At 38.4% G+C, this 26,227-nt stretch overlaps 2 protein-coding genes across 2 annotated transcripts in view; one reads left to right on the top strand and one right to left on the bottom strand.

Moving 5' to 3' along the window:
- Positions 1-161: 161 nt before the first annotated feature.
- On the top strand, positions 162-7,284 carry LOC133534731 (triosephosphate isomerase). The gene is made up of 6 exons (XM_061873979.1): positions 162-311; positions 605-727; positions 1,189-1,300; positions 3,189-3,298; positions 3,710-3,916; positions 6,462-7,284. The coding sequence occupies exons 2-6, from the start codon at positions 617-619 to the stop codon at positions 6,666-6,668; spliced, it is 747 nt and encodes a 248-aa protein (XP_061729963.1). The 5' UTR covers positions 162-311; positions 605-616; the 3' UTR covers positions 6,669-7,284.
- A 388-nt stretch (positions 7,285-7,672) lies between these two features.
- Positions 7,673-26,227, bottom strand: part of LOC133534723 (putative fatty acyl-CoA reductase CG5065) — a 47,246-nt gene continuing 28,691 nt past the window's right edge. The window contains exons 2-8 of the mRNA XM_061873968.1: positions 16,959-17,159; positions 16,075-16,383; positions 15,425-15,620; positions 13,373-13,571; positions 12,502-12,741; positions 11,168-11,425; positions 7,673-10,815 (exon numbers count right to left, since the gene is read on the bottom strand). Coding sequence (XP_061729952.1) covers positions 10,659-10,815; positions 11,168-11,425; positions 12,502-12,741; positions 13,373-13,571; positions 15,425-15,620; positions 16,075-16,383; positions 16,959-17,156 — 1,557 coding nt within the window. The 5' untranslated portion in view covers positions 17,157-17,159 and the 3' untranslated portion in view covers positions 7,673-10,658. The remainder of the gene's footprint in view (positions 10,816-11,167; positions 11,426-12,501; positions 12,742-13,372; positions 13,572-15,424; positions 15,621-16,074; positions 16,384-16,958; positions 17,160-26,227) is intronic.

Here is a 26,227-nt window from a genome sequence, read left to right on the forward strand (position 1 = left end):
TGGACACAAGATTTTGCGTAACAAGTAACGTATTCATACCTTTTCCAATGTCATAAAGGTCAAAACTGTCATTTACTCCCAGTATGTTATCGTTGCAAAGCTTTATTTGACATTTGATGTGATTGGTCTAAAATTGATCAAGTAAACCAAATAACTGTATTTTGTCCAATCACATGACAGTATAATTTTGTATTTGCCGTTGATTAAAACCTTTGTAACAGAAAACGAAGCAAAAGGTCATCCTAACTTTTGTACGGTACGACACTTGCGGTCAAACCGGAATTGGCGATATTATTTCAGTAGTTTAAATCGTAAGTATTCTTTTTTCATACAAATTTTACAGATATTTTTATCTTAATTACTGCATAACGACATCACAATAAATAGTTTATCGTAAGATAAAATTACAAAATCAGTGGGTTGGTTTACCCACCGCCGTATATTTCAGCCGGAGTCCAATGAAACAAATTGTCTACATTTATGCTAATTTATTATATGTTTAAGGATAATTTTAATTATAGTATCGGTATAGGTTAGGTGGGCTGCATATCCTGTTTTGCATTTGACTGACAACTTTTTTGTAAAGCACTAGCTCTGTTTTTAGATAAACAGCATCATGGGTCGCAAATTCGTTGTCGGCGGAAACTGGAAGATGAATGGCGACAAGAACCAGATCAACGAGATCGTCAACAACCTGAAGAAAGGTCCTCTGGACCCCAATGTTGAGGTAATTCTTAGCACCATATTAGATGACCGCATAGATAATATTGTTGCGCTGCTTAGTTCTGCTGTGATTGAAACAGCAGTAACATAGTAAGGCTCTTATGTGCGAATGCTCAATGGGATTAGATTGTCTGAATATATCTGTAGGATCAAAGTCTTTAATTTCCTGTCAAGGGTGTTGGCAAGGGGGGCCCTAGAGAATTAAATGTTCTAACTAAATGTATGCCCCTCCCACTCCTCTTGGCCATTAGCCATATGAACTGCCCTAGCCTATCAGCTGACGATGCCTTAATTTCCTGTGCATTATAGATTCCAAATAAAATCTTAATAATCCTTTGATCTTACTAGCTTAATATTCCCGTGTGTTTCCCGTGGACCCAAATACCAGGGTCAGAATTGTCCCAATATACTTTGTAATTACACCAAGCTGTTATAAACACTTAAGGGTCTCTTTGGTTCACCTAGGTTGTTATTGGTGTGCCTGCCATCTACCTTGCTTATGTGAAAAGCATCATTCCTGACACCATCAGCGCAGCTGCCCAAAACTGCTGGAAGACTGCTAAAGGAGCATTTACTGGTATTTAATTGTACATCAATCTATGAATTGTAATATATTATTATGCTGTTTGTGAACAATATTTTAGAGAGAGTTACCTTTCAAGTGGCATGCATAATTTCTGAATTGTTAGATTTTTGATTTTATTTTACTTACTAACTACTACTTACTCCGTTGGCCCAGTGACCCTAAATGAGACTTGGCTTCTGACACAAGTCAGCGCCACTTTTCTCGGTCCTGTGGGACGTCTCACCAATTGTTGACTCGAAGTTCGCGCAAATCACTCACTCACTCACACACAGATACATCACTCAGATACAGGCAACTATCAGTTGTTTCAACTGCCTGCCTGATTAATAAATAATAATAATAATAATAATAAATCCACCTCCACCATGCCGCTACAGTGATACCTGGGGCGTTCAATAGGTTTAATTAATCAAATTAAATAGTCTTAATCTACTACTTACTGGCGGTCTGCCACGTAATATCACTATAATGTTGCTATTGTTTAATAACTCCTAAATATGCTAAAAGTCCGTATTTTGGATTGTTACTGTTAGATTATAAAATTATTAAACTGAAATTTGGTTAACATATAGTATTTAATTGAATTGTTATATTATATGTGGGTATGCTATGCAGTAATATGCATTTACCACCAAGTTGTAACTACTGGGATTTTTTTCCCCATCTTTTACCACTGGTAACTACTGGGAAAAAACCCCACTAGTTACCACTAACGTGTTTTTTTTTCCAGTAGTTACCACTGGTAAGTGGTGGGAATATAGTAGTAGCCATTAAAATATCAGTAGTTACCACTAACATTTGGTAGCGTTCAATACTAAAAAAAATAATATATTACTTATTCATACATATCTCCATGCCTGGTCTAAAAACGATGATGAAATAACTGATTATTATCTCATTAAAAACACTTATAGATGAAGTTGATTGTGGCAAATGATACCTACACTAAAAGTATATGCCATTGATAATGGTCGTATGCATTTTCATCACTATATTAAGCCTTTATAAAACAAAGGCGAATCTATCTGCCACCAAGATTTTGAGCTTTATTTCTAGGTGATATAGTTCAACTTTGTGTAGTTTCGGACATTATGTACGTTAACACAATAAATTGAATTTACTTAAAATTACAATATAATAAAAACATTGGCTGATTTCTCTCTCTGATCTGGAACCAATCGTTTTTATGAGTTTTAAAAGTATTATGTATATGCCGTCAAGCTGTCTTTGTCCACGAGCGTTATAAATCTCACTCAGCGAATCAAGAGTAAAATTGAACTGTGTAGTAATCAGATCTTAAGTTAATATCGCAAAAATTACCTTAATATTATTTATGTAGTTTTATAATCGAGGTGAAAAAGGTTTCATGATAGCTACAGTTACCTTCAATAATACGTAAGCACAAAAGATATCTAACACGATTTTATTTCTTTAGCCGTAACAGCGAGTCATATATTTTTTTGCGCTTCCTTGTGCACGTATTATAGCAGGTGACTTTATGTATATGTATTGTTAGTACCAATTGCCATAAACTAGTGTCATGCCACTCAGGCCTGCAGTAAACCGTGTCTCGCATCGGTCTATTCAGCCATTAAAACCGTGAATCAATGATGATTTTTGCTACTCCATACTTTGTTTGGTGGGTGAGATTATTTACGCTCATGGACAAAGACAGTTTGACGGCATAAGTATATAATACTTTGAGGGCTCAAAGTAAAGATGTAGTATAATTATAAAGTGATATAGCTGAATTAACAACAGTTTGAAAGTAATTCAGGATAAGCGTAAAAAACAAGTCAATAATAATAAATACCAAAGACGATTTACGACTACGTTCATTACCCAGAATTAAATTAGAATGTGTTTTCTATTTGCTTAGGTGAAATATCGCCAGCAATGATCAAAGATGTTGGCTGCGAGTGGGTGATCCTCGGCCACTCGGAAAGGAGGACAATCTTTGGCGAAAAGGACGAGTTGGTCGCTGAGAAGGTAAGTGCATCTCACCTCCATTTGATGTTCATAAAATTGTGTTTAAAAACTTAGAGTGAAGTATAATGGTGATGCTTATCATCGTCACTTTCTGAAATCTTGTTAACAATGCGCGTTACTGACCCACTTTATATTTTCAAGTTATCGCTATCCTAATATTCAATAAGTATTAAAGTACCATAGAAGATTAGCTTAGCACACCTGCATACATATTTGTATGGAGAGATTCTAAGCTAATTACTTTACTGACTGTCCTGAAAGGTTTTTCCCTGGTTAAAAGTGAGCGCTGACATTTATTATATCGATGGCAAACACGATGTCCGGTTCGGAATCTCTGACATTTCAGGTATGTACCTACATATTACAAGAAACAAGAAAACTGATGAGGACACTCATAAATCTTTCTCTTAGGTTGCCCACGCATTGGAGTCTGGTCTGAAAGTCATCGCGTGCATTGGCGAGACCCTGGAAGAGAGGGAGGCAGGCAAGACCGAGGAGGTGGTGTTCCGGCAGACGAAGGCGCTGATCCCGGCCATCGGCAGCAACTGGGACCGCGTGGTGCTGGCCTACGAGCCCGTGTGGGCCATCGGCACCGGCAAGACCGCCTCGCCTCAGCAGGTAAATAGCGGGCGTAACTTATTGTTAGATGGCAAACGATTGTCGACAAACGCTAGTCGAAACGTAAAAATTGATAATTTCCATACATTATTTAAGTTTCGAGAAGGTAGCGTCGTAATCGTCGGAAAAGTAACTTTTTCATAACAAAATTTGACTGCATTTTCGTACGGAATTAACAATTAGCATATGCAATCTTTGCACTTATTGACCAGATATATGAACACCGATGTCATTATTTTGAAATTAAAGTGTGACCATACCTAGTTACAAATTGGGGAGCTAATCAGACACATTTTACAGCACTAAGGGTTGGTTGCACCAAACTGTCTGTCGTCATGTCGCCATCCAAAAAACGTTAGCTTGTTTGATTGTATGGGAAATATCACAGATCACAGTTTACTGCTGATTGCGATTAATCAACTGGTCCTAAACAACCGTACGTTTATGCTTACAATAGTGGGTATGTATAGACATATTATTACTTTAAACAAAACAAATATGTATTTCTTATTTGTTATTAGCGGTAGCTTTACAAATTAAATAACAATGTCATTGTTTACAAAATAATCTATCAGTTGTTAAACGGTCAGCTTAAAAGTTACGACTATAGCATAGGTGTCATCCATCAAGAAAATGTGACATGTTGTGACAAGGGGGAGGGAGGAGTCACAAACTTTGTGACGTCACTGTAACTTCACCAGTAATTATTAAAAAAAATATTATTCGCCGTACAGTTAAATAACGAGTTTTAGAACGATAATCGTTTTATGCGATTAATTTTCTTTTCTAGTCGGTTTTGTGTTATAATTACTAATATTTCTATTGTCCAAAATAGTTTGATAAAATATTAATAGCAACAAATTCGATTCGCCGATTTTGTTGAAAAAAAATTGCGAAAAATGTGACGTTACACTAGAGGGGGGAGGGGTATGCCAAGTGTGACAAGGAGGGGGGAGGGGTCAAAAACCTAAAAATTCGTGTGATGTAATTAATCGATGACCCCATAGGTTTATTGTGTAAAGAAAAGATTTAATAAAATTAAAAAAAATGTAAATTATCGTCCAAATAATTGATACTTTGTATGCTCGGGTTATTCCCACTAGTTACCACCAAGTTGTTACCAGTGGTAACTACTGAGAATTTTTTCCCACCGTTTACCACTGGTTACCAGAAACTCGGTTAAGTGGTAACTACTGGGATATTTTTTTCCCAGAGTTCAATACTAATGAAACAGTAGAAAATAGTATAGTATAAATATAGATGCTTTAATTAATGATTATAAGTCGATTAGTGTTTCAGTAAACTGCCTTATGCGGTGCAAGTGCAAAAAATAAAAAGCTAAAAATAAATTAACGTTTGGATTAAATTTATCTTATTAATTGTAAATTGAATTAATTGTGACATTATCTATGAAACCTGGATCTTTTGTCGAGGGCGCTTACGCCGCACTGCTTGCCGCAGCTTTGTATTCATTTAAGGCGCATCCTTGATAATGGCGTAGCCATCGTCAATAATGTCCCTTTCAATAAATAAGTCGCAATTATATGAACAAACAAACAAACAAATCAGTCGTAAATCGCAATTCGCAATCAGAATGTAACCTTTACGAACCTAATAGCTCAACTTTAGAAAAGTTATGCCAAAAGCGACAACTTATAGCAAAAACATGCTCATTGTCTTACTTGTAACTTTTAGAAAATATCAAAACGAGGCATTACGTAATTGGACTGACTGTGAACCCTGGTTAAATCATTGAACCATGTTAAACTGTTTAGATAAACAAATTGTTTTTGTGTCATAACGTGCCTTTTTACATCTACTTAATTATTTACTTGGTACTTATTAAGACATCTTCAACGTGTTACTTTGTTAGGTATTGCTAAATTTTTTTACGTACGTATATCATCATGATTATCATAAATATGAATTACCGTAACGTAAGATACGTACGTCACTCTTTAGGCCGAGGACGACTTCATTATAAACATTTAACATAAGCGGATTGTGCAACCTAACCCCAGTTACTGTTTTTCCTTAGTTTTCTAGAATAAAAACTTTTAAGGGCCACTTGTGCCATCCAGGGTTAGCCACTAACCAGTACAATTTAATCCTTTGTTAACGGTTAACTCCGAGCTAGTGGCTAACCCTGGATGGCGCTAGTGTCCCTAAGAGAAAAAAAGTTAAGGTTAATGTAGTTACGTACCATCGCCCACATTGTCAACTGATCATTTGTAAACCTTAAACTATAAACTCCAGCAGCTATGGTCAAAGTCTTGCTGTTAATAGTTAAAAAAAACTCCATGCTTATTCTTATCTTGTACCTATTGAACCTAATTAACTCACCCCGTATAATATGTAAATTCATTAATATACTTAACCTTTTATTTCCACGACGAAGGGTATTCTTTACATTAAAAAATGCGTGTAAAATCGATTGATTTTAAGAAACTCGCGATTTAATTGCCCCGCGGGCCTATTCACAAATCACTATTATTATTCCAAAGTAGACATTATGAAAATAATCTGTAACATCACCTATTTGTAGGCTCAAGACGTACACGCGTCTCTCCGCAACTGGCTGTCCGCGAACGTGTCGGCGGAGGTGGCGGGCGCCGTGCGCATCCAGTACGGCGGCTCCGTGACGGCCGCCAACGCCAAGGAGCTGGCGTCCTGCGCCGACATCGACGGCTTCCTCGTCGGCGGAGCCAGCCTGAAGCCCGAGTTCGTCGACATCGTTAACGCGACTCAGTAAATCTAACGTAGGTTGGTTCACAAAACGCCCGTCAGCCCATAAGTCCCTAAGCATTCAAGTAACTTCCGAGTGGTATAGAACACAACAATGAAGAAACTTTTTAAAATAGCTGGCAACAATGTACAAATTTAGTCGGTATTTGTTTTTGCTGCTAAACTTGACAACTACTTAAAACTCCGTTTGACAATCTTTATAATATATGTGACAGACAAAAATCAGTAACTCTGTATCTGTCACATCTATTGTAAGTTGCATCTTGTTAAATATTAGTTTTTTATATACGTTGTCGCGTCTATGATTGCCATTGTCGCGGTCGTTTTGTGCGTACCCTGCTATTAGTACTCATTTATACATTATATGCATACGATATATGTAATAGTCATAGTAGTAATAGTTATAGATGTCGTATGCTTGCAATTTGCATTATCCGTTTCATAAGTTAAAATTTATAATAACTTTTCGTTTGTAAGTTTATATTAAATCAAATTTGATATGAGAGTATGTCTACTTGGTTATTGTTGTTGTGTATTTATAGAGCGTTCGAAGTTTTCAAATTGTACATGTTTCTTTACTGTTAACTGGTGTCGTACATGAATAAATTCGCTATATTACCGTTTTCTGGGCATTTTGTTATTATAATCTAATCTTGTAATCACTTTCCTTTTCAGTTAACGAAAAATTTAAACAAAAGTTAATATACCTTCATTGTGGTTTAAGGGTTATTCTGTCCATGTTAGCGAGAGTCAAATAGATACAAACACAAATAAAACTTAACTGGACCGGTCTCGTATAAAAGGGGTGATTTTAAGTTCTTGTTGTACAAATACATCTTAATTCTGAGAAGTAACAAGGTGATTATTTTCACATGAAATAGAAATAATAGAATGGACGTTTTATTTGGAGGATGTGGAAGTTACGAAATATACACTTTTTTAATAATATAGAGGGTAAGAATACTTATAACAAAAGACACTACCTATGTAAATATAATTGAAACAAAAATATAAAATTTCGTAATATTGTTTATTAATAGATCTTCATAACCCCGCGCCATAGCATAATTGTGAAAGGCTGTTTTAATCCTAAACAAGGTTACTAGGGACACGTGCGCTCATGGGGTAATTGCGCCTAATCTACAGTTACCGGAATGATGTATGGTTTACAGCCCCGCGGAAAATGCGGTTACGGCAAAACTTACGCCGTGCGAGTAATCGGCGACAGAGTTGTCCCATGGGCGCACTTGTTCCGACTGGCCTAATAAGATGGCTGGTTAATTAATATATAATGATAAGCCGATTATAGGTGTCTAACTTTAATACCTACACCAAATACACAGAACCTAAAAATGTAGCCTTCTTCATTCATACTTACTAATGTGTAATCGCAAAGTGACTATACTACATATTTATTTATACAGGTGGGGCTGATATTTTTGCTGTTTAGATAACGTGCAGCGAATGGAATAGGTACCCACTTACGTTAATACTCACTTACGTTTAAACTGAGGCTACCGTAATAGGTGTCTACTTTGCATCAAAATTTACTCCAAAATTCTACAATGAAATATTTTTTTCAATTCTTATTGTGTGTTAGGTATGTTGATATATATATGCCGATTTAGCGTAGACCGTCACTTCTCTGTCGTGCTAACAGCACTTGCTGTAATCACATTGGAAAATCATGCAATTGTTTATCTTGTTCTCTTTTCATAAGGTCTTTATTTTAATGATGTTTTTCATGCAAGTACTGCATATACTTATATAATAAAAAAAACTGTTGAAGTACAATTACCCAGTGGGAAGCAAAGTAGGCACATATAACAGTATGTTATATTGTTTATATAAAATAATAAATATCTTATATTACATTATTAAAATGATTTTAGGCGTGGACGAGTCTGGATCATTCTTTATAGAATGGCCGCCCAAGTCTTTCGCATGTTATCATTTGTGCGAGTATGAAATTTTCCGTTAATTATATATGATTTTATGCCACCAAATCGAGGTACCAATTCGGTGTTGCTATTTACAAAGAAAAATAGCCCACACTCGCATATACAACGCGTTTTATCTTTCAAATTCTGATAACCTTGGAAAATAATGCGCTAATTTTAAACCACTTGAATGCATATGGATGGACGTAATTATCGAGCTGACTAGGCAAGATAATTTAGGCAGGTGTCAGACCGGCGTCAAGAAACCGACTGGCAACTAAGTAATCGTCAATTTTTGCGCAAGGCGTGGCTACGGTTAGAGTAAATCCCATGTGAACATCGTGGGATTATGTCCTGGCCAGAACAAAGGTTATGATCATTTCATGAAATGCCATTTTAGAATTAATCATTTCATGATATGGTTAGGTTAGGTTTGGCTTTTTCATGATTTGCATAAAATTTCATGAAATTATTGCCACATAACTAAATGATCAGTTCTAAAGCTCGCGGTTGTTTCATAGGATAAACGCAGCGTCAAACGCGATGTTCTTGCCGCACACCCATTTTAAATAAAGTAGGTATTCCCCATTTCATTTACCATTGCGGAATTCCACTTGAGACGGCCATTAGGATACCCGGCAAACTTTTTTTGCGGCGTCTTGCCATACATGTAATCGTCCAGTCTTGATCCTATTGTATTATTATTTGACCACACGCTGGCTTTGAAAGAGCAGAGGTGGTAAAGCAATTGTTAAACAATAGATCAACATTATGGTTCTCTTTGTGCAGTTTCAAGTGGAATCACGCCATGGTACATGAAATGGGGTCTATACATATGAATTGTTTTACGCGGTAAACGCAGCGGTAAGGGTAAGTGCGTTTTTTCATTTTCCCCACATTCCGTGATCGTATGTGGTCAAGGCTGCGATTATCGCATTAAACAACACATATGTATTTACTAAATCGTAGACGCCGACTGTTGCACTGCTGACGAGTACTTTTTCTAAGAGAAAACACTTCTAAGGAATAACTAGATACTCGCTGTTTGTCGCCTCATGTTTGTATAAAAGCATTTGTTCATTATGTTAATCTCAGTTATAACTTAGACTATGGTTTCAATACCTATCTACTAGTTGTCCTGCCTCCTTAACCATACAACATTACCTAATTTAATTAACATTTAGTCCCATTGTTTTAGTCTCCTGATCTATGTTATTAGCGCCACTTGCACTTCCACTAACCCAGAGTTAACCGGTTAAACCGGAGGACTTATGGTTACCAGGCCGCGTAGCCAACGTGAAAATCATTTGAGCTTCGTAGCCATCGAAACGCAACTGTCACTGTAGCACTAACATGGAAGAGTGATAGAGAGACACAAAGCGTTTCGTTGTCGAAGCGATAGCGATTGTCACCTTGGCTAGGCTGGCTGTAAAATTTGACACTGGGTTAACAGTTTAACCGGTTAACCCCGGGTTAGTGGGATGGTGCAAGTGGCGCTACTCTTAGGTATCGAGTGAAACTAACATTAAAATGAACAAATGGTCACATTTATACGGAGACCAAAGAATTCATTCAGACAATTTTGGTATGTAAACATAAGAACAGTCAGCTGCAGACATAGTCAAAGCTGATACCCTCTACATATTTACGAATATCACAATTATCACAGTTTTATGCTGGGGGGTCAACTATCTCTGCAGCTGACTGTAGTACCTAACTTAAAAAAATATGTAGGCATACATTAACAATGTTCTAAGTCCTAACCTTGATGATAAACATTTTCCTTGTAAACATAATCGAATGCTAGAGTCGTTATAATCCATTACCTTTTTACGTACATAAAATTACATACAAGTCGTTTGCGAGAATCTTATTAAAAAAATATTTTCCTACGAGTATACATTAAGTAATGTGCAGGCAAAATTTAATTTTTTAATAGTTTTGTAGTGTCTAACAGTTTTTCTCGAACCTTATCATCTACGACAATGTCATAAAATTTTTAGCCCCAAAACAAGACTCGTACCATTTTAATATTGTAAACGAGCTTTAGTCGTCGATTAGTCCGATTTGACTAATGGGCCCAGGAAAGGCAAGTGTTTCACCACCGGCTCGCCCAGCGAGAACACGTAGCGGACTGGCTCGAACCAGGCGGCGAAGAATGACAGGACGAAACACCAGAACACTATCTTTAGTATCATGTCCAACACGAACAAGCTGCAAAAAAATCATATGTTATTCGATTGCCAAACACGAATACTTAAGTGTAGGAGACCGGGTACGACAGCTGTTTACTTTCAAACTAGTATCAAATTTTAGATCGATTACGTTTGTGCTGTACAAATGTGTTTCAAGTAATAAGTTTTTATATTTTTTGGATTCTAAGTTGGAAGCAATATTTCGAAACTAATCCCTCATTCTGAGCCCAGCGTAACATTTTACACAAAAACCATGTCAAACGCTGTGTAAATTGTAAACTATCTAAGCATTTTGTTTACTTTCATACCCAACAATCTAAGGCAAAATTAATAGGAAATTAGATTTTAACTAGTTATACACGATTACTCACAAGTTATGGTACATTCTATTGTACTTGATTTTCGTAAAGTCCTCTTTCAGGCAGAATTGGCGTCCGCCTTCCACTGCTTTAATCATGTAGTCATCCCTATCTAAATCATTTACGTAAGTTAAGAATAACTCATTGTCTTCGTCGGACAATTTTGTATGAATGGCGTCATAATTAGGGCAGGGGAAGTACCACTCTCGCGTGGTGAAGTATTGCAGCACTTCCAACCCTTGGGAAATTCTATCTTGTATCCTTATCATGCTGTAAACAAAGTACAATTTATAGTTATTACAAGAAGATAGAGAAAAAATAGCCTTATAATATAACTACTATGTAGGTTATCTAATAGGTACTTATAAATTCTAAACTAGGTATGATACAATAACTGCGTGATAATCTGTCGCTAGTTACATTTTGGCATACAAACTATTAAATGTCAACTACGCCAGAATTCAGAATTGACTTCTTTACGGTTAAACATTGAGTTACCATGGTTACCAGTAAAATTTGACAATGGGATAACGGTTTAACCGGTTAACCGCGGGTTAGTGGGATGGTGCAAGTGGCGCTAAGCGTCAGGTCACATAAAACTACAAAAATTAAGATTAATAAGCCTGAGTGACAATTAAAGCGCTTTGCTCACGATAGTCCTTTGTTTGTAAATCTGTACTTGAACTATAGGTACAGATACCTACGTCACTTGCATCTATTTTTAGCGAAGGTCACTTAAACATATTTCTAATAGGTACTAGCTGTTATGTCTTTAATCGTTCTTGATGTGTTATTAATATTTTTTATGACAAGTTAATGCTTATATGATCAGCAGCATGTTGAAATGTTGTCGCCCGACGACTTTCATGGCGGAAACGTCAAAAGGTACCTATCAACTTAAACAATTTACATGTGCATCTCAGACATAGGTACATATGTAGGTAACTAGATAAGTTTTGCAATAGACAAATATGAAACAAAGGATTGGCCTATCACATATACTTTTTAAAACTATATTACCATAGGCAATGATTGGCTGGAAAAGATTTACTTTATTTTAATTTTATTTACTTATAAAATCTTAACTTTGTATGGAATGAAAATGTTGAATAAAATATGCGTAAATCGTCCTTAGCCCACGCCGACGTTTTCGAAGTTAAAATCTATTTTTTAATAAGTAAATTTAAAAATAAAGTAAATGTTTTCCGGCCAAACATTGTCTATGGAAATATAGTTTTATAAAATATATGCAATAGGCCACCTCATTGTTTCATATTTGTCTATTGCAAAACTTATCTAGTGACCTAAGTACTTGTTACTTTTACAATGTAGTTAGGTATACTTACAATCGTTTCTGCCCAGTAATTAAAAGAAGAAAATCAATAAGATATGCCGGGCCCAAATGGAAGAGGATGCGTTTTGTTTCGTGTAGAAAGTAGTTGGTGGTAATGTCCCCATTGGGGTACCACAACGGCCAAGCCAAGGGGTATTTTCGGGCATACTTCTTCCCTATATCTAATATTTCTCCCCACGTAGTTGGTTTTAGATGTCCCCCATTCAAGTTGTAAATGGGTATGTGTTCGGATCTGAAATAATTTAATGCATCAGTAGTAGAACATACCTAAAGTCTAAATTACTTAAACAAAGGTCTAATGTGCTTTATCCCTAACAAACTAAAGACGGTAATGGGATTAAATTGAAAAAAGCTATAGTTGACAACAAGAGTCTTAAATTTTGTAGTAGGTAAATTATCATTATTAAGCAAAACCAAAGCAATGGTTGTATAAAGGTGCTACTTAATCGACGGATAAATTTGGTTGCGTTCAAAAACCGCATATTACGGCCAGCATTCGATCAATCTGAAAAAACAAACAAATTTGATTTCCTTGTCTACTTAGTATCAGTCGACATGACTTTTTATTGAGCGTGTGATCAAATACTACAATGGCGGTCGTAACATGTTCATAACAGATATGTTCATTATAGAGATATATATGAGAGATACATAATTAGGCATTAAAACATCTGTGATGTTTTTACATGAAACTCGTTATCAGCTCGTTTCTTATTTAAACTCACACTCGTATTTTAATGATTTTCATTATGTACTCGTAGCAGTCATAAAATCTACTATGACTGCGTGAGATAATGTCCAATGATTTGGACTTCAGGGATTCGTGGTTTGAAATCCTACCTATTATAAGTAGGTACACTTACTTTGTTTTGTTCGTCACTTCAATCACTACGAGAGCGATGAGCCCGTTGATGGCAACATCGACGGGGATGACCTGCGCGTTCAAGCTGCCGTCGCACAGCATAGTTCTGATGACGCCCTTGCCGGCGCCCAGCATCACGCCCACCGGTCCGTTGAGGCTGTCCACCCAGCCGGGAATGGGATCCTTGAGTGACGGGCACACTAAAGAGAATTATTTATGAACAGAAACTGTACTTTTTAGATCATTTAGATCTATTTTACTAAACTAAATGGCCAAACCACACTTGGTATTTACGTTAATGTCTTGAAGCTTTATTACAAGGATTTATTTAACTTGCTCTATTTGTATGAATGTATGTTAGTGTGGGTCAAGTCTTTGAACCTAACTTTGACCCCCTTCCCGATTTCCGATTGAGCTGAAATATGCATAAAACAACGGTTATTAGAATTGTCTCGATGATTGATTAGTTGCCTGAGGAAAGAAAAGTACAGCCAGCGATGAAAGATTCAAAAACTTAGTTTTTAATCTTAATCATAAAATTTGTCATGCATAAAAAAAAGTTGAAATTATGATAACTATATTGCGGTTAAAACCTGGTACTTAATATTAAAGTTATTATATTTTTAATATTTAAAACTTTTGCGTTTTGAACACATATGAAAACGAAAAGCAGTTGAAATCAGGAAACACTCCAGAAATGTTAATAGGGAGTATGGTTTTAAGTTATCGCTAACTTGGGGACCATGATCCAGAAGTTAAAGCCAAGAAATCGGACGGATGTAGTGTTGCGTGTCTATTGACAAGAATTAATATGTGGGTGATTTCAATTTGTGATGTCTACATTTTCATAGACTTTTAGTTGGGTAGTTACACAAATCGATGTTTTGACATTTTGCTGGGACATCATTTATCCGCGACCACGGCCAGTGTAACCTGCGTCGAAACGTAAGAAATAAAGGTAAAAACTTAATTCCCGAAAAGGTAAAAACTTAATTGGCTATAAGTAGACCCGATAAAATCTGAGTTAGCCACACAAACCGTGTGGCTCGCGAAGTTGCTGGAACTGGGGATGGTGACGGCGGAGTGCCAGTCCGAGTGCGTGTTTACTTTATACCTACATTAAAAATCTCATGTACTAATTGACATCCAATGAATTACATCTTCGCCACGAGAGTAGGTACACACACTTATTTATCAGCAGTAGTGAGCAAAACTCCCACTATTATATTTGCGAAACTATTTATGTGTTCTACACAGGCTATACATTCTCTCTTCGAATAAAACTTGTAACCTTTCTTCAATAGTTACTGTACACCGCTGAGTACATTTTGATTACAAATAATGCTATTTGGTTGCGTTGCTCTATCAAAATACCATTATCCGAAAGTTTCTGGTTTGTTCAACAATGGAACTTTTTGTAAGAGTTAAGTATACTGCATAAGTGGGTATAATGTATTTAACTAACGTTGAAGTTAGATTAATATCGCCTTTTCATTTTGTAGTTTACATTTGTAGGTTACTAGAAACGCCAATGTTTAGTTAATTAGTCTTGCAATACAGCGAGGAAATGCTGCCAGCATCTACGGCATCATGCTGCAGGGCGATATTTTTTAGTATTTTATTTTAATTTAGTATTATTTATTTTTAGATTTAGGTTATATAGTTTAGTTATATAATTGAATTTGTATCCACATTATTGTAATAAACACAAAATTACTTTACCCATTTCTAATTAAAAGTAAAAACCTGGTGTAACAAAAATATTAGCAGAAAAAAATATTAGCTAATCTGATGGCTATCCTAATCTTTGTGAACAGTGCTCAACTACTCGTATCGTAGAAATCGAATCATATGAATATATGAATATATTTTTATTATTTTTTCCAACCACTTTTATTTCCGTCTTCTGGCTTGTGTCCCTGTACACAAAGACTTATGGCGTTAAACGCTACAAGCCTCTTAACCTATCATTTTGACTTATGCATTTGTGAAAAAGGGATAAGACATAAATTAAGTAATTGTAAAGTTTTATAAGAGGGTTATAGGTACTTACCAATCGTGGGTCTAGCAATAACGCAAGGTAATTCAGGGTACGCATCCATTACCAAGCTCTCGGCGAGTCGTTTGGTGTAGGTGTATGTGTTTGGATGATGGTTTAACAGCGATGGCGTTAGCAGAGCCAGTTGTTTTTCATCTAGGAAGTCGCACAGGCGCATAATGTCGTGGGGGTCCGCGGTTGGAGAATGGAACTGAAATTGAACTCGTGTATTACAGACCCTCCACACTAGCGTATTTTGAGCGTTTGTGGAAAATGGTGTTGCTGCGCAGTTGCGCCCACGTTACATCGAACAGCAGCCATAGAGTTACGAGTAACTAGGCGCCGACGTTCGGGAGATGCTAGTGTGAGGTCTCTCTTAAGAATGACGCGTGCTAGAACGGTCCGAGTCCTGGCCAATGCGTCTGACACTTCGTAGGAACGTAGTTTCGGACGCCTCGGCAAGAGCCCGGACGTTCTAGAGTGAGTTATACTTAAATGACTTATTTGACCTATCTAATAAGTACCTAAACTGATGTGTGCACAGTGCACACTTAGTTACCTTATCTTAACGTTATCTATATTAGTTTAGCTTTATAAATTATCTTCATAATAATTATTTTTCCTTCTAGTAACGACGACGATAGTAACAAATTTTGGAACCATACCTTTTCTTCCAATACTCTGTAATCAGGATAGCAAAAAGCAGTCGATAAATGCACAAACATATCAAGCTTTTTAAACTTCCTGGCAACATTCAGGGCACGCATGGTTCCCGCCGTGTTCATGGCGACACTGTCCTTCAGCGGCGACTCCAACCTTAAGGTCGCTGCGAAATGGAACACCACCGACACCTCCTCAGCCATGGTGTCCAAATCCTTGCTGGAGACACCTAAGTCCTCGTAGAGGACATCTCCTTGGATTGGCACAATTTTCTTAAGGGCACTCTTTTTCTCATTTTTTATTCTCTCGAAAACCTGTAATAAATTAGGTAAATATTATGACATATAAAAATGGCTCTGCATTAGCGAATGTATCTGTTTATAATGTATTTAGTATGTTGCGTGACATTTATAATCTGTTTTTTTTTTTAATATATAGTTTAAATTTCGTTAAGCTTTGACTATCTACTTATAAGCAAAAGAATTGCATAGGCAGTAAGCAACTTCGCAAGCATCAACAGTTTTTTTACTACCTATACTGTAAGAGCCTTAGATTTCAAAATCAGCCACCCCATTCCAAGTCTGCCAAGACCCAATATTTGAATCATTTGGAGCCGACATGACCGACAAATTAGCATATGACTATCATCTCACGTGTTTTATGTGTATGGCATCTAACTTACCCGCGCGAAAGTAGGCACGAGCTTTGGGGACAATTACCTTATACTATACGAGCAATTTAAGTACCTATCTCGAACGAATCAATAATTATACTAAGGGCTTACTTAAGGGCTTACGAGGCAAACAATCGATAATTCTTAGGAAACTTTGTTCTGACGAGATTTTACAATCACTCTAACGAATCAAACAAGAAGCAAACGTTTACTTACCGGGGACCGTTGCATGTCCTCCCAGCGCTGTTTGATAGATTTGCCCCTTTTCGACCGGATTAATACGTATACATTTCCGATGTCGGGGATGGTGAACAGCAGCTTCTCAATAAGCACCTTGCCCATGAAGCCAGAGCCGCCGGTCACCAAGATGCTCCTGCCCTTGTAGAATTCTCTGACTGAAGGCTTGGACTCCATTTTCTGAAAAAAATATATAATAATATACTTATCTAATTATTAGATTAGGAGTTATTTACCAACCACTGGGAAATTAAGCCCCTCATTTAGACGAGAGTAGGTTTTATACTTTTTTATGTAGGACCATTGATAAAGTAGTCTCAAACAAGTCTCTTTATAATCTCGGGATTTGTAAAACTGTGCAATTTCGAAAAACGTATTCCTTAATTATCAAAACGAAACTAACAAGTCTTGGCCATTTTTCATAAAACCTTCAAATCGTCAATGAATACGTTCATTATATAAGTGTAGCGGCAAGGCGTCGACGCACGTTAGAGTCAGCAGTTTTGATAAACAGTTTAAATGAACATTTAGTACGAGCAGTCGCTTAGCGCAGCTCGACAAGTGCGCACATTCTTAATACATACGCGATACCGCGACGCCGCCTGGTCTTGCGCCTTTTCTCTAAACGTTCGTGCTTTCTATTAATGTAACCTTCTGATACCAATTTGGAGTCTGAATAAATAGATGTAATTAAGTGAATCTTTGTTTACCTCCTCACCATAATAGGGTACCCACAACAGTACTCTAAAGTGGTGACCCCGCGTTCGTTTTTGTTTTGAACTCTTAAATAATAATAGGGCAGGCCAGGCGGGCAGTGAAACACCGCGCAAAGACATTAAGTGCGTGTTGTTTGTGAACGTGGACTATACCGGGGGGGTTGTAGTTCAAATGTACGGTAATACCCTGCTCGGAGTACCAGTGCAGCAGCCCGGCGCGGGACAGGGAGCCACCGGGACTACGGAACAACAATCCGCTAAGTTAGCGGGACCCCAGCTCACCGGATCAGCGGGATCACCAAGCACCAGACCTACGGAACCGAGACAAGTAGCAGCTATGGAGAGCGATTTAGCGGCCATTACGGTATCGTCGAGGATAGCTCCATTCTGGAAAGACATGCCCAAGCTTTGGTTTAGTCAGTTTGAGGCAATACTGGCGCCACAGAAATTGGGCCAAGAGGCGAAATTCGATCTGGTGATCAGCAAGTTAGGTAAAGAGGAACTGAGCACCGTGGGCGATTTGCTGGATAATGCCACGGCGAGGAGCTATGAATCCCTCAAGGCCAGATTAATTTCAGCATTCCAAGAGAGCGCGGATCGGCAGTTTAATAGGCTGGTCAAGGAAATGGAGCTCGGGGAGCAGAAGCCTTCACAACTCTACAGGCGAATGGCCGAGGCGGCCAGGAATGCTGATGTGTCGGACGATACAGTGAAAAGGTTGTGGCTACAGCGGCTACCGACGGCGACAAGGGCGATCCTGACGGCGGTCGGGGAAGAGACAAAACCAGAAGATTTGGTATCTATGGCGGACAAGATTGTGGAGTCCATGGGCTCAGGGGTGGTTGCGACGGTAGCAGCCCCGGCGGCCCAGGCTACTGCATCGTTGAGCGCCGTGTCCAGCGACTTGATCTGCGAGTTCAGGAACATGGCCTTGGAAATCAAGCAGCTCAGAGGCGAAGTAAGTGAGCTCAGGTCAAGACCAAGAGGAAGAGATTTCCGGCTGAAGAGGAATCGTTCGCGGTCGAGGTCGCGCGGACCAAACAGGAAACCCGACTGGTTATGCAGGTACCACTATAAATTCAGAGAAAATGCACGAGGATGTATCCAGCCGTGTGCCTGGGGGAGGCCACAGCAGTCGGCAGGCGGGGCGCCGCCGGCAGCGTACGCTTGGCAGCCACCGCAGGGAAACTAGACGCGGTGCACCCTGGAGCGGCTGGGGGGTGCGTGGAGCCGAGAACGGAAAGCCACCGCTTGTGTGTAGTAGACTTTAACAGTGGTATGAGTTTCTTAGTGGATACTGGAGCAGACGTATCTATAGTGCCGGTCAGTAGGTTCAGTGCTACGGTTCGTCGCGAGTGTGATAGTAATAGTTACAAACTGTATGCAGCGAATAACACGGAGATAAGGACTTACGGAATCGTGTCGTTAGAGCTCAATTTAGGGTTGCGCAGAGCTTTTCGGTGGAACTTTATAATGTGCGACGTGACTCGACCAATACTGGGTGCTGATTTTTTAAGGACTCATAAGTTAATGGTAGATTTAGACTGTAAAATATTAGTTGATAAAGTGACGAATTTGAAGTGTATCGGGTCCATTGTACGTTGCGAGTTAGCGTCCATAAAATGCATTCGGGATGATAACCCATACCGTGACATCCTAATGCGTTACGCGGACGTAACAAAGCCTGTGTCATTTAAGGAGCCTGCTAAACATAGTGTAAAGCACTATATAGAGACTTCGGGACCTCCGGTTTATGCGCGCGCTAGGCCGTTACCGCGAGATAGGTACGAACAGGCGAAGCAGGAATTTCGTAACATGCAAGCTTTAGGTATTTGCAGACCGAGCAAGAGTCCCTGGGCAAGCCCACTACACGTAGTGCCGAAGAAGGACGGGCAGATCAGACCGTGCGGCGACTACAGGAGGCTGAACGCTGTCACCAAGCCGGACAGATACCCAATTCCTAGACTACAGGACTTCACGTACGGATTATCGGGTAAGTCAATATTCACAACTCTAGATATCAACCGCGCTTACCATGCCATTGAAATCGCGCCAGAAGATATCGAGAAAAGCGCAGTGATCACACCTTTCGGCTTATTTGAGTTTACAAGACTCTGTTTTGGGCTCAGAAACGCAGCACAGACGTTCCAGCGCTTCATGAATGCACAGCTGCAAGACATAGAAACCATCACTGACGAGCAAGGTGCGAGTTCATCCCTATTTTGCTACATAGATGACGTAATAATAGCATCAGAGAACGAGAACGTGCACAGAGAGCATTTAGGTAAGGTACTTGAGAGTTTTGACAGAGTAGGTTTGACAATTAATTTAGGCAAGTGCCAATTTGGACTGTCACAGGTAGATTTTTTAGGTTATACAGTGTCGGCAGACGGACTGCGACCGCGCAACGATAAAGTTAAGGCAATTGTAGACTATCCGAGACCAGAGACCGTCGAGCAACTTAGACGTTTTTTAGGAATGGTTAACTTTTATAGGGCACATTTAGGCAAAGCGGCGGATGTGCAGAGTCACTTAAATAAGTATTTACATAATTCAAAAAAAAAGGATCAGTCCAAAATCGAGTGGGACGCTGCAGCAGTGACCGCGTTTGAGCAATGTAAAGAGAGCTTAAAAAACGCCATTACATTGTCGTTTCCGGTCCCAGACGTTCCGCTAGCGCTTATGACAGATGCATCGGGAACCTCAGCGGGTAGCGTGTTACAACAAAGAGTAGACAATAGCTGGAGACCGCTAGGTTATTTTTCGAAAGCGTTTTCAGATGCACAAAAAAAGTATAGTACATATGACAGAGAGTTGACTGCAATATACATGTCTATAGCGTATTTTAGGAATATGATAGAGGGCAGGAGATTAATAGTGTACACGGACCATAAGCCTCTCACGGTAGCGCTAACAAAGGTAGGGTCAGCAAAAGAGACGCCACGACGAGCGAGACAGCTAATGTACATCAGCGAATTTACGAGCGAGATAGAACACATTAGCGGTTCGCAGAATATAGTTGCTGACGCGCTTTCACGTGTAGAAACAATAGCTTGCCCTGTAGTCATCGATTTCGAGGAAGTTGCGCAAGCACAGGAAATCGATAGGCAGTTTGCAGAATTGTTTACGGCGGACAAAACGAAATATAAGTTGTTAGGTATGCCCAACTCAAAAGGTAAGGTTTATTGCGAAATATCAGGTGATAATGCTCGACCGTATTTACCAGAGAAATTCAGGAAGATAGCGTTCGAGGCCATTCATCACATTAGTCATCCAGGCATTAGGACCACACGCAAGATGGTAGCCCAGAGGTATTTTTGGCCAGGCATGAATAAAGATGTAGGCACATGGGCAAAGGCATGCGTGCAGTGTCAGAGGGCAAAGGTAAGTAGGCATACAGTTTCTAAATTAGGACAATTTGAAGACGCGGAGAGGTTTAGACATTTACATGTGGACATCGTGGGGCCCTTGCCCACGACAGCTCAAAATTTCAAATATATAGTTTCAATGATAGATCGACGTACCAGGTGGCCAGAGGCCATTCCAATAGTTGACATGACAGCTGAGACAGTAGCGAGAGTGGTTTATGAAAATTGGATCTGCAGATTCGGTTGCCCAAGTTTGATTACATCTGATCAAGGCAGACAGTTTGAGAGTGATTTGTTTAAGAGCTTAATGAAATTTTTAGGGGTACACAAGGTACGTACAACCCCATATCACCCAATTAGCAACGGGATTTTGGAACGTTGGCATAGGACAGTTAAAAGTAGCTTAAAAGCCAGATTAGCAGACAACGCGTCCTGGGCTGATGAGCTACCTACGGTCTTGCTGGGACTTCGAGCAGCATCCAGGTCAGATAACGAAGTAAGTGCAGCAGAAATGCTTTACGGTCATGTTTTGAGATTGCCAGGTGATTTTTACACACATTCCAAAATAAATTGCAATGACCCTTTTTCATATGTAGAGAAACTTAGGTCGATCGTCGATAGCCTACGTCCCGTGTCACGAGCGAATAGCGATTCGCGTAAAATATTTGTCCACAAAGAATTAGAATCATGTTCTCACGTTTTTATAAGGAACGATATGGTAAAAAAACCGCTTACTCCCAATTACGATGGACCATATTTAGTTTTAAATAGGAGACCTAAAACTTTTAAAATTCAGTTACCCAATAGACAGGCAGAAATATCGATTGATAGGCTAAAGCCAGCATTTTTATTAAAAGAGCAACCTGAAAGCAATAATAATTCTGGTAGTAACAGAAGCGTAGGTAATGACGGGTTAACCACAACTACCACAAGTGAGCCTACAAAGCCATTAGTGAGTAAAACGCCAACACCTTTAATTCGTACCACGAGGAGCGGACGCACGGTAAATAGGCCAGTTAGATTTATGCTTGATGAATAAAAATTGTAGCACGTAGGTTGCACAGTTGAAATATAGACAGTACTGAGACTCGTTTCCGCTTAGGTATTTTGCAGGGTTAGGTTGTTTGTACGGAGACGTTGCCTAGGGATGGCACATTGTAAATTTTTGAGATTTTCCTGGAAATTGTGAAATTCGGGTCCAGCTACTTTGTTTTTAATTTAGCATTTCCTGGATGGAGCCTGGACCCCGGGGGTAGATTTTCTATTTCCCGAAAGTAGTGTGGTAGCCATTGCACTGGGTGGATGGCTACATTTCAAATAGTAATTATAAGTACCGGTTTATCAGTTTCAAGTCGGGCTCTGAAAAACGAGACCCGCAACTTAGGTAAGAGTTTTTATACTGTAGTCATAAATGTTTTGTGACATTGTTTGATTTTTTTAAAAAAAACGTATCGAAGCGGTACGTGACAATGTAAGAAAAAATGTAATGATTTGTTATTGTCGATCCATATTTAAGTAAGATGTATTAGATTAGCTGCAATTATATTCAATATACAGTCAGTTCAGCACGTTGTTCCACGTTAAAGAGTAATTTCCTGTCAGTAAAGTTGTTTTGAAATTGTAAAAAATGGGTTTAAGTCAAGGAAAGGAGGAAAACAACTCGCACAATGCCATAGCATTAGCAAAGTGGAAAACTTGTCTAATCAAGTGGAGTCAAAACTAAATTATGTGGGAATTGGACTAATCGCATTGGGAATAATTTTGTTGTTGGCAATATGTTATTTTGTGAGAATGAAATGCAAACAATGTGCTAGATCGTGGGTGCAGAAAACAATCGGAAATTTACCACCCACAGCTATTAAAGTTCATACTGTTGCCAGTCCCCCGCAACAAGTGTATCAATAAGTGTTGTTATGAAGTGCTCAAAGGTGTAATTGTAATCGCTGTTAAGTTCTCAGAACTATGGACCACCACGTTCATTATAAATGAAACAACAATGTTATTATTCAAACGTGTAATGTAATAGGTATAAGTCTTATTTCACAGCTCTTGTTTACATTCGTAGCGCTAGAATACAATGTAAGCATTTTTTTGCATATAAGCATGAGGTATGTGTCACACTCATAGCGAGTAAGATTGTTTTGTTAGCTTTGATTTTTTTTTTTTCTTGTTTCTTGTATTGTTGTACTTTGATTATTCTTTTCCTTTTTTTTTCAAAAAGGGGGGGAATGATGTAGCGGCAAGGCGTCGACGCACGTTAGAGTCAGCAGTTTTGATAAACAGTTTAAATGAACATTTAGTACGAGCAGTCGCTTAGCGCAGCTCGACAAGTGCGCACATTCTTAATACATACGCGATACCGCGACGCCGCCTGGTCTTGCGCCTTTTCTCTAAACGTTCGTGCTTTCTATTAATGTAACCTTCTGATACCAATTTGGAGTCTGAATAAATAGATGTAATTAAGTGAATCTTTGTTTACCTCCTCACCATAATAGGGTACCCACAACAGTACTCTACAAGTACAAAACAGTAGTGTAGTTTAAGTATATTAAACAACAGACTGCGGCAAAATTCTTGAGCAGAAATTTGTAACCTTGAACTTCACTACCAAAGAATAAACCGCGGTCGTCACGTAGTGCTCAGATGATTTTGTGTAAATATGGGGTCAACAGGTGTAATTACTGTCGTGGTTTTGTCAGCCTTCGGCAGTTCACCTTGGCGCTAGCGCTTAAATACTATTGCATAAGAAATTATAACTGCCTGAAAGTATAAGCACCTAAAATCTCATATCTTGGTGGCATATATGTACCTACAGTAAGCTGTAGAGATAACTGCCCCCCCCCCCCCCTACAAACAAGTTCCTATGCAGGTCTGTACATTTCCTCCGACCGGGGGAAGCAAAGAATCCTGAATCTTCATTAAAAAAGTTACATTTCATATCATTTACCAGTTTTTCACGCGTTAGTCTCGACTTAGTAGGAATCATATCAAGAGCTTAAAAAAGCATTATCAATCAATATAATATATATATTAAAAAAAAACACAAATAAAGCAAAGCATCAATGGTTGATCAATTGTGTTACTAATTGTTAGGGTCGGCAACGCGCGTGTAACTCTTCTGGAGTTGCAGGCGTACATAGGCTATGGAGACTGCTTACCATCAGGCGGGTCGTATGGTTCTTTGCCAACGACGTAGTATAAAAAAATACTTTAAGTAAATTTATTTCAGTAATTTTGTGTTGCTTGTTACTTTAAGCGGATATGACAAGCATTTGCTAAAAAAGGAATTCGAATAATATCAATCAATATTATTAATATGTACTTTATATGTAGTAGATTATATATTTTTATTGTAATCAGAAACATTCAGCTCAACATGCATGCAGCAGCTATATGTAGTTTATAATTATATTATAAGTAATTTTCTTTTCTTTTTAATTCATTAAATATATATTTTTCTCTCTGCACCAATTGTATGAATCTCTGTTTGGCCCTATTTTTTTTGGCATCGAGTCTGCCATTTGTACATTGTTGTTGCACTGTTTATATTTTGTGCAATAAACTTTATAAGTAAAATAATTGACCGTAAATTATGAGCTTATATGAGTTTTACGTGAGATATTTCGCACTAAAGTAATTATATTGTCCAATAATATTATAATTTCATGGCAATTGAAAGTGTAATTTTATTTAATGAATATATAAATTAATTTTACAATTAGTCTTAACAAACATATACAATAAAATGTTATATACACTAAGTTAAATTTATAAAAAATAAATACTAACCTATGAAAAGTTCCCTAGGTCTGTGCCCTGAGCAAGCGTGCCCATGAGGCTGGCTGCATTCCCCGCTGGAATGATGCCTATACCTAGGAATGACCCAACCCTAGGGTCACCCGAAATCTCACGTAGTCTTTTTTTTTTACTCCACAAAATGTGCAATTTAAAAACGCCTCTACTGCAAACGCCACAAATATGTGGTTGTTGGAAAGCCTACGCGTAGCATACCTTATTGCGGCGCTAGGGGATCAGCCGCTGACGCCGCCCCGCCAGCCTTCAGTGACGTGGCTGCTAAGTGGGACGGCGCTAGGGTATCCATACATGTGTAATTCTAGATACTTAAGCGGCCAGCCTAAGATAATTATCTATATAATTTGTGTGTATTGACTAACTGACTGAGTGACTCTGACTCATAAATCATCAACGCAGAGCCGAAACTACAGAAGCTAGAAAGTCGAGCACAATAAGAAATAATTTTGAAAAATGTAACCCCCAAGGGCGTTAAAAACGGGATGAAAATTAGTATGGGGTCCAAATTTTATTTTAAACTTGTGTTGTTAATATGTCTGTTAAAATGGTATTTTAACAGACATATTAAATATATTTAAAACAAACGGGTCACTCACATATTTTAAGTCGAAAAACGCTCGACATGTTTCACTCCGTACCGAGTAGTGTCATCAGGAGCTTGTGTTGGCGGACCGGCCCGCAGTCTGCGCCGGAGTGAGAGTGACACATGTCGCGCGTTTTTCGACTTCGTTAGATTTTACATTCGTTGTTATTTTCGTAATCAGTGACCCGATAACCCATGTAAAAAAAATAGAAATAATACCCATGTTGATTTTTAGATTTATTCACCACATTTCCCTCTTTTGAAGTTGAATTCTGAAAAAACCTGAAACACGTGTTTACTCATTTATCGTTAGGAATACTCTTGTAAAGTTTCGAATAAAATAGTCTAACTGATCTTGTTTCCCCATACAAACTTTGGACCCCCATTTCACCCCCTTAGGGGTGTATTTGGAAAAATCCTTTCTTAGTGCACCCTAGAATTTGTAAAGAACATAGGTGCCGAATTTGGAATCTCTAAAACCAGCGGTTTAGGCTGTGCGTTAATATGTCAGTCAATCAGTCAGTCAGTCAGTTTCTTCTTTTATAGCAAAAATACTTTCAACATTTTTCATGTCCACAATATAAAAATTTTAAATCATTCAATGCCGTTTTCGTAAATAACGTCCCAAAAAATCATAAAAACGACACCCATATTTATATTTAGTAATTTCAACCCCATCGCATCCCAACAGGGGATTTGTATTTCACGTCCACCTCGCTAGATTTTAAAATCGTTGTTATTTTCGTAATCAGCGACCCGATAAACCAC

The sequence above is a fragment of the Cydia pomonella genome, chromosome 1 (genome assembly GCF_033807575.1).
Source record: "Cydia pomonella isolate Wapato2018A chromosome 1, ilCydPomo1, whole genome shotgun sequence".
Classification (NCBI taxonomy): domain Eukaryota; kingdom Metazoa; phylum Arthropoda; class Insecta; order Lepidoptera; family Tortricidae; genus Cydia; species Cydia pomonella.